This window comes from Miniopterus natalensis, chromosome X, assembly GCF_054644295.1.
Source record: "Miniopterus natalensis isolate mMinNat1 chromosome X, mMinNat1.hap1, whole genome shotgun sequence".
Taxonomy (NCBI): Eukaryota; Metazoa; Chordata; class Mammalia; order Chiroptera; family Miniopteridae; genus Miniopterus; species Miniopterus natalensis.
Genome location: NC_142103.1, coordinates 10,314,676 through 10,327,492, shown reverse-complemented (window position 1 = coordinate 10,327,492; position 12,817 = coordinate 10,314,676). Strand labels below are relative to the sequence as shown.

The 12,817-nt window shown below is 39.4% G+C and overlaps 1 protein-coding gene across 1 annotated transcript in view; it reads right to left on the bottom strand.

Annotated features, from left to right (window-relative positions):
* ENOX2 (ecto-NOX disulfide-thiol exchanger 2) overlaps positions 1 to 12,817 on the bottom strand; it is a 256,343-nt gene that overhangs the window by 26,009 nt on the left and 217,517 nt on the right. The window contains exons 8-9 of the mRNA XM_087813666.1: positions 11,486 to 11,698; positions 9,688 to 9,794 (exon numbers count right to left, since the gene is read on the bottom strand). Coding sequence (XP_087669792.1) covers positions 9,688 to 9,794; positions 11,486 to 11,698 — 320 coding nt within the window. The remainder of the gene's footprint in view (positions 1 to 9,687; positions 9,795 to 11,485; positions 11,699 to 12,817) is intronic.

Genomic DNA, 12,817 nt, shown 5'->3' with positions numbered 1-12,817 from the left:
TGTTAGAGGCTCCTTAGCACTGAGCTGTGAATTCCTTGCCAGGTTAGCCCCAAATGAGCCATAGCACAGGAAATATCCAAAGTTGTCTGATGAAAACTGCTTCCATTTAGAGGGATTATAAATATTTCAAATAGATTTCTAAATAATTAATGCCATAGTTAATCACTATCTAAACTAATATTCTCCTTTGTTATTCCTTTTATCAGGAAAAATAATGATTTCTATATCAAGTTAAGTTTTCACTCAAGATAAATAAAAGTACCTTTGAAAAAAGTGACCTACTCAATATTATCACTGATAGTTAAGAAGTAATAGAAAAACAGAAGTAACAGAAAATAGAAATACTAACATAGCATCCCTCATGTGCTGCAGGGGTATTACATAAAATAGAAGAATATAATGAGTTGCTTGAGAAAAATGAACCTTAAAGGGCTGTGTCAAGAGAGAGATTTGTTATGTCTGATTTAAGCCCATTGTGCAGAGAAAAATAAATAAATCGCTCATTTCTAAGAATTCATTCTATGTCATGAGTCTGGATTTCAGTTATCATCAAAGAGCTGTTCCTGGAAAGGTGATTCTAATGAGGTTTGACACTGACAAATTCAAGTATTGTAAAACTTACTGCATCAGGAAAAGTCACGGCTCTCTTAGTTGCCTAACAAAAATGTAAACTGTCAGAGGGTATAAGCAAAGACCAACTCTCAATTCACAAACATGTTGTCTAACTCTAGGAAAGTTATTGTGTTTTTCAGAATAAATTGTGTTCATTCTAGAGAAATGTTCCAGGGCAGGAAGATCTTACTGAGAGCTAAGACATGCCCTGTAGCTGCTCAGCATCCACAAAGCATCTTTCTGTTTCCAGCTGGGCAAGAAAGCATAATCTCTTAGAAGTATAAAAAGTTTAATAACTAAGTGATACAGCTTATCCAGAGGTATCTCACATCTTTTAAAAACCCCTAGAAATATACCTATTGACAAATTTTACCTCAATGCCTCAAAATACTTCAGGAACAGGAGTTACTGGTTCTTTTAGTTGGTAATGAAATAAAGGTAGGAAAAACTAAGAGGGCACTTGCTCTTAGTTTTTCAGTAGGCAAAGTGGTTAGAACCCTTTAACCACTAGGCAATCTTTCTTAACAACAAAGAAACTAAGGCCTGTATCATTGCTCTTCTATAAATATCTCATACCGAGACACATGAATGGAATAGAAAGCAAAGAGAACATCAGAGGTTAAAGGGTACAATACTACAGTGAACATATGGGGAGCATTTAGTAACTGACAGTACCTCTAAGTAAAGCAAGTAAGATTTTAATTCTTTGACAACCTTACCGTAAAAAACACTGGATATCTCAGATACCTGTTTTCTGTATTCTATGGTGAATCGAAAGAGCTCTACTTTGGGAAGCAAACCCTAATAAATACCTTCAGAGCGGAAGGCTGTAAGGTGGGATTTACCTAAGATAGGTACTCCACCTAGCTCCACACAGGTGCAGGCAGGAGGAGGATTTTTTTTTTTTTTAATTTTGATTAAGAAATTATTATTGGTTCATTTTTTTAAAAAAAATTATCTTTATTGTTGAAAGCATTACAGATATCCCCTCTTTTCCCCTCCATTGATCCCCTCCATCCCGCATCTGCTCCTCCCCAGGCCTTCACCACACTATTGTGTGTCCATGGGTTATGCATATAAGTTCTTTGATTAATCTCTCCTCACTCACTCCCCCACCCCCACCTTCCCACTGAGATTCATCAGTCTGTTCCATGCTTCTATGTCTCTGGATCTATTTTGCTCCTCAGTCTATTTTGTTTATTAGATTCCACATATGAATGAGATCATGTATAACTGAAACAGGAAGAATCAGAAAACCTAAATAGGCTAATAACAACTGATGAAATTGAAGCAGCAATAAAAAACCTCCAAGGCAAACAAAAGCCCTGGTCCAGACAGCTTCACAGGGGAGCTTTCTAATTTTTTAAGCTATAGGGTTAGATAGTTTACTAAAAATTTTTCTTGCTTTTTGAGGTAGGCCTGTAGTGCTATGAACTTACCCTCTTAGGACTGCTTTCTCTGTGTCCCATAGATTTGGGGTTGTTGTGTGTTCATTTTCATTTGTTTCCAGGAAGTTTTTGATTTCTTTCTTGATCTTATTGGTAACCCATTCATTGTTTAATAACGTGTTACTTAGCCTCCATGTGTTTGAATGTTTTTGAGTGTTTTTACTGTAGTTTTACTGATTTCTAATTTCATGCCCTTGTGATCTGAGATGCATAATATGATTTCAATCTTCTTGAACTTGCAGAGACTGGTTTTGTGTCCTAACATGTGGTCTATCTTTGAGAATGACCCATGTGCACTTGAAAGGAATATATATTCTGCAGCTTTGGGGTGAAATGTTCTGTAAATATGAATTAAATCCATCTGACCTAGTGTGCCATTTAGTCACTGTTTCTGTGTTTACTTTTTATCTGGAATATCTATCCAGTGAAGTCAATGGGGTGTTAAAGTCCACAACTATGACTGTATTGCTGTTGAGCTCTCCCTTAAAGTCCTTAAGGTTATTATTGATAGGTCCTTATTTATTGCCATTTTAATTCTTTATGCCTATGTTTCTCTCTCTCTCTATTTCTATTTCCAATTACAGCAGTTCCTCTAACACTTCCTGCAATACTGGTTTGGTGGTGATAAACTCCTTCAGCCTTTTTTTGTTTGGGAAGCTCTTTATTTCACCATCTATTTTGAATGATAGTCTTGCTGGATAGAGTAGTCTTGGTTTCAGATCCTTGTTTTGCATTGCCTTGAATGCTTCATGCCATTCCCTTCTGGCCTATAGAGTTTCTGATAAGAAGTCAGATGACAACCTCATGGGAGCTCCTTTGTAGGTAACAGATTATTTTTCTCTTGCTGCCTTTAAGATTCTTTGTTTGTCTTGAATTTTTGGCATTTTAATTATAACGTGTCTGGGCATGGGACTCTTTGGATTCTTCTTGCTTGGGACTCTCTGTGCCTCCTGAACTTGAGTGACTTTTTCCTTCACTAGGTTAGTGAAGTTTTCTGCCATTATTTCTTCAAACAGGTTCTCTAACCCTTGCTTACTTTTGACCTCCTCTGGCACTCCTATGATGTGAATATTGTTATGTTTCATGCTGTCCCACAGCTCCCTTAAACTCTCCTGTTTTTTAATTGTTTTTTTCTTTCTGGATTTCTGATTCAGTGATTTTTTTCTACCCTGTCTTCTAAATCACTGATCTGATCCCCCGCTTCCTCTAATCTGCTGTTTATTTCTTCCAATGTATTTTTTATTTCTATGTCATTCCTAATTTTCTTCATAGTTTCCATATCTTTTTTCATGCTGTTGAGCATCCTGACAATCAGTATTCTAAACTCTGTATCTGAGAAATTGCTAATCTCCATTTCCTTCAGTTCTTTTTCTGGAAACTTCTCTTGTTCTTTCATTTGGGGCTTGTTTTTTTGTCTCCCCATTTTGGCTGCCTGTTTGGGTTTGTTTCTATGTATTAGGTAGGCCTGCTAGGGCTCTCAGTGTTTTTGGCGGGTTTCTGGTGCAGGCCAATGTCAGACGCTGTTTGTGGCTGGCCCTGAGTATCCTGTTAGGAGCTATCAACAACTCACAGCTTGAGGTCCTCTTTGTTGGGGCTGGGTGTGTTTGAACTGGACTAAGATGCACAATGAAGTCTACTTTTCCAAGACCTGGGTCCAGATGCAGATCACGCAAAGACTCAAAGCACTCTGAAGTCTGCCTCTGGCTGCAGGCTGATTAATCTGATTCTCTTACTGAGCCTCAGGCTGTAGAAACTTCACAGGGTAGGGACAGATGTTTTCCAGCAGGGTAAGGCAATTGCTTCCTCCTTAGGCAAAAACTGCTTGAAAGGTAAATGTCTACCTCTGCAGTATGGGGAAATGACTTGGCACAGGAATCCAGAGGGGTGCCCTCTGAGCTCTAACTCCAGAGCCCACAACTCTAGATTCTCCTCATACAGCTCCAGTCCACGCTGCCCTCTCTCTGCTGGAACCCAAGGTGAGTGGCTGCACACAAAACTTTGTGAGTTGGCCCTTTAAGAGGGTGCCTGCATTTCCGGCCACCTCTCCCTGGCTGATGGAAACCTTGCTGCTTTTCACAGCCAGATGTTACGTGAGCACCTTTCTCAGTTCTGGTGCTCTTGGCTGGGAAGCCCAGCCTGGGGTTTAGGCCCCAGAGTCCTCAGTGGGAACGCCCCCCCCAGCTGAGATATCCCTCCAGACCTTCAGCTGCTGCCTGTGGGAGCCCAGCCAGCCCTCTGGTGCCTCTGCACTTCCTACCAGTCTCTATGTGGTCTCCACTTTTCTTCCTTGGTTATGAGGGTGCTCTCCAGCTTGTCTTCAGTTTCAATTGATTATTTAGAGTTGTTTTCCTATATTTTAGTTGTAATTCCAGTTGGTTCCGGGAGAGTGTTAGTGTAGCTTCCACTCAGTTCGCTGCCATCTTTAATTTCAAGAGGAGGATTCTGAGCCACTGAAGTTCAGGGAACATGAGTAATAGCTGCACCTCCCAAATTTGCTTCCTTTCCCATCCTGACATTTGGATCCAGTACAAAAGCAAAAGAGTGGCAATGGCATGCAAAAACATTTTCCAGAAATTTTCATTTGTAAATCTCTTCCTGAAATTGAATGGGTTATGTCACTGACACACTACATAAAAAAAGGTAAGACAGCCCTCCTAAAGTATCTATACCACTCTCTTGCCTATAGTAGACCTGTGATATTTTTCATTTAAACAGTGAACCGTTAGTGATTTCTGAGTCTGTTCTAATGGTAACTTTTCTGAAGCTCAGAAATACACACACTGCTCCACAATGGAGGACAAAGCACTTTCAACATAGACTAAAACTGAAATCCTAGCCAGAGGAAAATGCATCAAAAGAATCATCTGTGTACCTGTTGACATTCTTGATATATCATAAAGTAAGCAAATCATAAATCATTGCATGTTAATTATCTAAAACTATACAGTTTCAAAAAATTTTATGTGGGCTTAAATTCATCTTTTATATACTCGTATTTTTTATAGAAACTTGATTATCAGAAAAGCAGAATTCTTTGTTAATTGTGTAACAAAATTGTACTTACTCAAATTTTCAGCATTATTAGGACATTTGGTGGGGAAAGGGTGAGATGAAGGAATGAAAAGGAGCAGAGAACAGAGAGTTAGCTTCTACTTTTATGTAGAAATTTGATTCTGTGATATCATTCAATACAATGAAGTAAAGCACAAACAGGTTTTTAATCAACATCTATTATATGATACATAAAGGAAATACAAATTAGGTTGATCCGAATTGTGTTATATGTTTTTGATGGCCAAAAGCCAATAGCTCATGTTAGTGCAAATCGGTCCTAAAACAAGGGTATGCAGATGGCTTGAACATCTATCTGTAAATGGTTCTTCACTGTTTGGAATGGTAGGCCTGGAAATCTAGAGACAAAGTTATTTTAGCAATCACAGTATTTCATTTTACGAGAATGCTAGTAATCAACCAAATTCCTTTTCCTCTGGCTCAATGACATAAATCACATATTAGGGAGCATGCAAGGGGGTATCTTTTAGTGCCTACTGCCATGGCTCTAGTTTAGATATATCATCCAAGGTTTAACTTCTAATCTAGGCCAGTTTTTCAGTGAGAGAAACATGCAGGTTTTAAATGATTTTGTAGATAAAGAGTTCCCACAACACAGAGAACTGTCATTAAAGTCACTAGACCCTAACTTTTAGTAAGGGGAGGGACTTTAGCCTTCTTTTATTAGCCTTTCCAATTGTATCAGTAGGAGCCTCACACACATATAAATCAAGAAAGTAAACCAATGAAAAAGACTCATTAGCAAACTAGTCTGCCTAGCATATGCTACTAAAGTGCTTGCCTAAGCGCTCTGCCTTCAGGGACTCTTTATTCTTACTCCACAACTTCTCTTTAACCAGAGTAAGTCAGTGTTGGCTGCTAGGAGGAGGATACAGACAAGGAATAGGTATCCCTGATTTAGGAGTTGTAGCCTAGGTAAAAAAACAAAAAGCCAGTCTAGTTGATTAAGTCACTAAATTGCTCTGATTTTCAGTGGGGTGCTATATGGCAGCCTCAATTTAAGAGGGCAGTTTTGTCACTTTCTACAGGATACTTACTTTTAGTCCTCAGAGTTGCCTGTTATCAAGTGAAAGTACTCAGAGGTTAAAAAAGCCACAACTGCCCAGCCGCTGTGGCTCAGCGGTTGAGCATCGACCTGTGATCTAGGAGATCATGGTTCAATTCCCAGTCAGGGCACATGCTGGGTTGTGGGCTCCATCCCAAGTCAGGGGCGTGCAGGAGGCAGCCGATCAATCACTCATCATTGATGTTTCCATCTCTCTTTCCCTCTCCCTTCCTCTTTCTAAAATCAATAAAAGATATATACATATTTATTTAAAAAGCTATGATTTAAAGAGGCACCAATAGTCCTGGCCGGTGTGGCTCAGTTGGTTGGGCATTGTCCTGTGCACCGAAAGGTTGCTGGTTCAATTCCAGGTCAGGGCACATGCTCAGGAGACAGCCTATTGATATTTCACTCTCATATCAATGTTTCTCTCTCCCCCCTCTCTAAAAATCAGTTTAAAAATCTTTAAAAAAAATAAAGAGGCACCAATATGACACAGAAGAGGTCTTTTAGGTTTAGGGAATACAATGCACAGGAACGTGATGACCTATGCTCCACTCTCAGTTGTTTTACTTATCAAGATTGAGATATCCTAGGCAGATCTTAACTTAGTCCAAACCAACAGGCAGGAAGTATTGTTCTGGGCTTCTAGAAATTCTCTGAGGCACATCATGAAACATGTAGCTCGTGGTAAGTCCTGTTAACCATATGGCTTATCCTCCTCACCCTGCCAAGGAAGCTCTGCTACGATATTAGGTGACAGGGTGTATAGCTCTCGGTTGTCCAGATACCCAGAGAAATGGTCAGATCGCTGGCATAGCTATCTTTACTGAGAAGGTAATTAAAATGAAAATATATACCCACTAGATAGGTAAGCTTGACGTAACTGTAGAGAGCCTTGATGAATAATATTAATGGAGAATATTTTATTGCAAAGGTATTTACAAGAGTCATGGCCTAGGCAAGTCAAGGCCCCAACCAGAGGTTGCCTTCCTCCTACGAGAGGGCAATACAGATGCTCCTCCACTTATGATGGGGTTACAACCTGATAAACCCATTGGAAGTTGAAAATTTTGTATGTCAAAAATGTATTTAATACACCCAACCTACCAAATATCATAGCTTAGCCTAGCCTACCTTAAATGTTCTTAGAACACGGTATCTAAAAAAACTCTCGCAACACAGTACACTGTAGAGTATCGGCTGTTTATCCTTGCGATCACGTGGCTGACTGGGAGCTGTGGCTGGCTGCTGCTGGCCAGCATCATGAGAGAATATGGCACCACATATCACCAGCCCAAGAAAAGATCAAAATTAAAAATTTGAAATACAGTTTCTACTGAATATGTATGATTTTCTCACCAGCGTAAAGTAAAAAAAGTCTTAATTTGAACCATTGTAAGCTCGGACCATATTGTACTAGCAGGGCTTTTGGTAATAGGTGGGGCAGTTCAGACAGCTTCTTTCGTCCCCTAAAGGGGATACACATGTATGTGTATTGAAAGGGAAGATGGAGACTTACTACTGCTTTTCTACAACTGTAAGACATTGAGCATTTTTCTTTCAATCTTTATTCTTCTGAACTATTCAAACTACACTAAAGAGTTTGGATATTTTTATTTTAGGGTACTAAACTCCACTCCTCCCCTTGATCACTTTTGCTACCCTTCTAGCTCCCTGAAAGCAAGTACCATCACATCCTGCGTTGCCTGTCATAATGCTTGAGACAGAGAATTGCTCAGTAAACGTTTGAATTGAAATGCTGAATCTTGTTTGTTGAAGCTCAGCAACATGAGGTGCACCCTAGGATTCTAAAATCATTTTGTGCTACAGTAAGACAATAGCTCCCTTTTAAAAATTCCTAATTCCCTTTTTAAAAACAATTTAAAGCATTACTGGCTTTTTATGACTCTACCCATCCATTGGGCTGATGTGTTCAGGAATTTCTCCCCATTGATGCCCAGATCCCTTGCTGAGCCAGAACTGATGGCTCAGAGACAGTATATGAACAGGGTGTGGCTTATTTTCCTCTAAATGCTCTTCACACTTTTCATATTGTTGTCACCCAAACTATGTCATGTATTCTCATGAAGGACAGAACGAATAGATTATTATCTTCATTTTATAGGTTAGAAAACTGAGGTCTGCAAAGATTAAATGACTTGCTCAAGGCCACAAGGCAGTTTATATCAGAGTGAGAATTTCTAGTCCTGAATTACCACTTACTAGCTGTGTAATTTTGTGTGCACCACTTTACACTTCTGTCTCAGTTTCCTCACATGTAAAACATGGATACTATACCTACTTATTAGCCCTTGGGGAGTTGTTAATGATAAATTGAAATAATACTATTTATCATTTATATAGCATTTACATTTTTCAAGCTGTCTACACATCTCTTACCTTATTTAAACCTCTAAGACTAGTTTCATTATTAACTCCAATTTACAGGTGAAGAAATAGAGACTGAGAAAGGCTGACTTGCTCAAAGTCATACAGCTATAACATGTCAAAGCTGAGATTTGGATTCATGCCTGAGTCCAAGTTCAGTGTTCTTTCCAACTACACCACATCTACTGGGAGGTAGGTGAGACAACCAATGTGAAAATGCTTTGTAAAATGTAAATGTCTTATGAATGCTATTTAAATGTTAAAGAATATGACAATCTGCATTGATATATACATATACATATATACATATATATATACACACACACACACATATATACATATATATATAAAATGGGACTGTTACCAGACTGGCAAGGAGGACTCAGAAACAAAGTTGAAAAAGTTGCTGCATACATAGATCAGACATGTCAGGGCTGAGTAATGAAGCTGCCCATAGGAACAGAAGAACTTGAGATATTTGTAACACCATTTTAAAGACATAAAAGTGAAAAAACCCCTCCCATCTTGCTTTTTAATCTTGGATTCAGAATAGCAACCTAGTCACATCAGACATATTCTAGTGTTATGCTAAAAATGTCACTTCAGCACAAGCAGAGAGGTATGTGTCAACCTTAATCTGAAATCAGAGTCCTCTGTTATCTTTAAAGCTGACACCTATAGAGATGGCTGAGGAGGTTTGATAAAAGAAGCTCAGAAATTTCAATGCTCCAATGTAACGTCAGGCAGCTTCCAGCCGAACTGTCAAGACGCTCTAATAAATGTAAGACAGCCCTAATAATACTAACACTGAATGCACAGGTCAGTAATTATTGTTGTATCCAAGACTAGCTAGCTTAGAGAAGTAAACTTATAATGATCACAGCTACATTTTCACTACTAAGGTTTCTGTTGAGCAGAATGTGCACATTTATTACCCTTTTGGCAGCAGGTGGTCTGGACACAGTGACAGGTGATAGAACACATCTTAGTGTTTCATTAGGGCCTTGTTGTGACCATGGGAGCTTGGCACTATTTAATTCTGGCTAAAGTCCAAATCAATAACTTGTTCAAGAAAGAAACTGTCTCCCTTAGGGGCTCCAAGAGTAAAAAGTTACCAACCTCAGCTTGTTTGCACCAAACGCTGATGTTTTTACGCTGGGCTTTTGTGAAGTGGTCCCATGCCTTTTGTTTGGAGGCAGAATGGTACACAGCAACTATCTGCTCAACTGCAGCATCAGATCAGCAGTGGAATCAGGTCAGAGTGGCATCCAGGGATGGCAAAAGAAGGAACAAAACACATAAGAGAAGCATCAGGCTTGTTGTATCTTCTTGTATGACACTATTAGACTATGGCTGTATTCAGAAAAGGCTATGTGTGTTGGAGTGCCGTGATTTTATAGGGGACTCAAAGGCAGAGATATCAATATACACAGAGAGAAAAGGGAACTCCAGAAGGTTTGAGGTGAAATGGCGACAAAGTTTTAATACAGGCAGTCTGTATCCATTCAGGCAGGAATGGCAAGGGTCCTGGTGATTTAGTGCTCCTGACTCTGCAGGGCATGGTGTCAAGCAGCAAACTATACCAGCTCTTTTTGACTGCCTGCTTCTCATAAACTAGCCCTCCAAAGCGAGCCTGGATGCTTCACTTCAACATAATCCATTCTTCTCCTATTCTGAGCTATGCAATCAAAACCTAAGATGGATGGAATGCATTTTAAGCCTGTCAGGATAGGCTCATTAACTACAGAAATGTAAGTTTTATGAAAGAATACTGTGTAAGTACAGTCTTAGATAGTATTTTTCAGGGTCTCTTAAAATGTCAAAAGAGGAAATGTATACAAATATTTTGGGGCTTTATCCTAACCCGTTTAAGAGAAGGGAAACTTAGACATGACATTTTTGAGAACAGAAGAGGACAAGAACACCTTGGCCAGTGTTCACAGTAGGAAAATCCAGAGGTTTCTATTTCTTTATAGCACAGTTTGTACCCTGTGTACTAATGATTTAAGAATTTATATCGCCATGATACTTGCTCCTGTCTTTTTCTATATCCTTTAGTCTGACAAAAATGTGCTTTCTCCTCCTGGACTCTATGCCCATATATAATTTCAAAATAAAAATGGAAAGTGAAACGATTCCTCCTTAATTCCAATTACATATGAGTCAAGTATGAGAACAGTGGGCCATACTGTTTAAAGGCAAAATCATAAAACTGCACCTTTATTCTTAAGGTAAATAGAGCTCCTTACTCAAAAGATATGAGCGCAGTACAGTGAAGTAAAACACTGCTTGAGAGTTTATCTGATCTGTCTCATTTAAGAGACTGTGGGTAGGTTTAGAGTAGTATTTCTTTTTGAAAAATGGCCATTTCAGTGGCTTCCCATCCTGTTCCACTGTCAATGACATTCAGCAAGGAAACATAGAAGACAGGAAACTAAAAGCAAAAGATTGCAGTAGCAAATTTGGCTTTTATTCAGTCACCTTGGGAAATATGATTATATTAATTACTATAATTTGTTACCTAAAAAGCATATTATATGATAAGAATGATGCAAATCTTACAAATGTTGATGCTACGTTTTAACTTCAGCAACAAAATTCCCAACTTTCATCGAGGCCTGAGGCTGCTTGTAACTTGAGAACAAGCCAAAGTAGAAGCACAGGGTTGTGGCATAAGTGTCAGTGTTTGTTTCTAAGGAGCTGAAGGAAATATACCAGAGAAAATAACCATAGGTTCCCCCCATGTAGCCTGTGAAATTGGAACTCAGGCATTTGACAATATGAGACCATAAGGCAGTGAAGGAAACCTTGCTCCTTGACACAGAATGGTGTTGGAGGCTTGGCTCCTGTGCAGAAACAATGGTGATTAAGTGAGGTACCCTCTCCTCTTTTCAGCAGAACTCTGATTTCCACTCACACTGAATGAGAATTGCAGACAGGGCCTGCTTGAACTTCTCCTTTGCTTCTTCCATGTCTTTCTCGTGGGCGGCTTTCTCATTCACCAGGCGACGGATATGGCTGTTAGCAGACTGGATCATGGAGTAGAAGTTGTTGGCACTGCGACGGTTCACCTCGCCTCGCTCAATCCAAGTGAGCAAGGTCTGCACGGCTTCTGAGAATTTGGAATCATCTGAAAACAAGAATTTATTTTTAGAATCATCAAAAGCAACCAAATCTTGATCTATTTTCCCAACGTGCCGGGAAGGACGCCACCATGACCTTTTGGCAGGGGTCCTTAAATGAACTGCTGAGGATGCGGCGTCATGCACGCACCGACACGTGCACACGGGCAGCAGGCAAGCAGACGGAAAGGAGGAAGGACGCATAAAGTACACTGATCGTAGTCCATGAAGAATTTTCAGAAAGGCAATTGTTTATTCTTTCTTTTTCAGATTTTTTTCTTTATTTTATTTTTTTCCATCACCATTTATCTCCCACCTATACCCTCTTCCACCCTCCCCCACCCCTTCCCCCTGCAATCACCACGCTGTTGTCCAGGTCAATGAGTTCTTTCTCTTTTTTCTTTTTTGCTCAATCCTTCCACCTACTCCCAGCCCCACTCCCACCCCTCCGACGGCTGTCAGCCTATTATTCCCTATCTATGAGTCTGTCTCTATTATGCTTGTTAGTTCAGTTTATCCTTTCCTTTAAAAAGTTTTCTTTACTGATACAGTTCTCACATATTGCAAATTTCTTAATCTCTCTGATTGTGTGTATGTGTGCATGTGTGTAATGTATGGAATTAGCAGCGAGAGAACTTCAGAATTCTACAATCCTATTTTTTAATAAGGAAAAGTAAAATTGAGTCTAACTTGAATTTGACAGTAACTTTTTCCTTGATTTGTAATTACAGTGTTAGAAGGAGCCTTAAGAAGGAGTTTAATGGGTAATTCTTTAGGAATAAACACTTACATCTTTGACCTTTTATAACCTCACGACTACATTCAATCCACAGCCCCAGGCCTTCCACCCAGTCCCAGTCACAATCTATTTTGATGTAATTCATTCTGTTTCTACATTTCTTCACATCCTGTTTCACTTGCCTGAGGAAACCTCCAGGTACAGTTCTGCAGCTAGTTAAGAGTTATTCTCTAATGTTAAAATAGTAGCAGAGCTCTTCCAAAGCTTCTGGTCCAGCTTCCTGAGATAGCCACTTATATATTCTGCTGTTAAGAACTCCTGAGAGGGAGAGTCCATTAATATTCTATTGAAAGCTCCACATCCTTCTCTGGCCAGAAACCCTTATGTA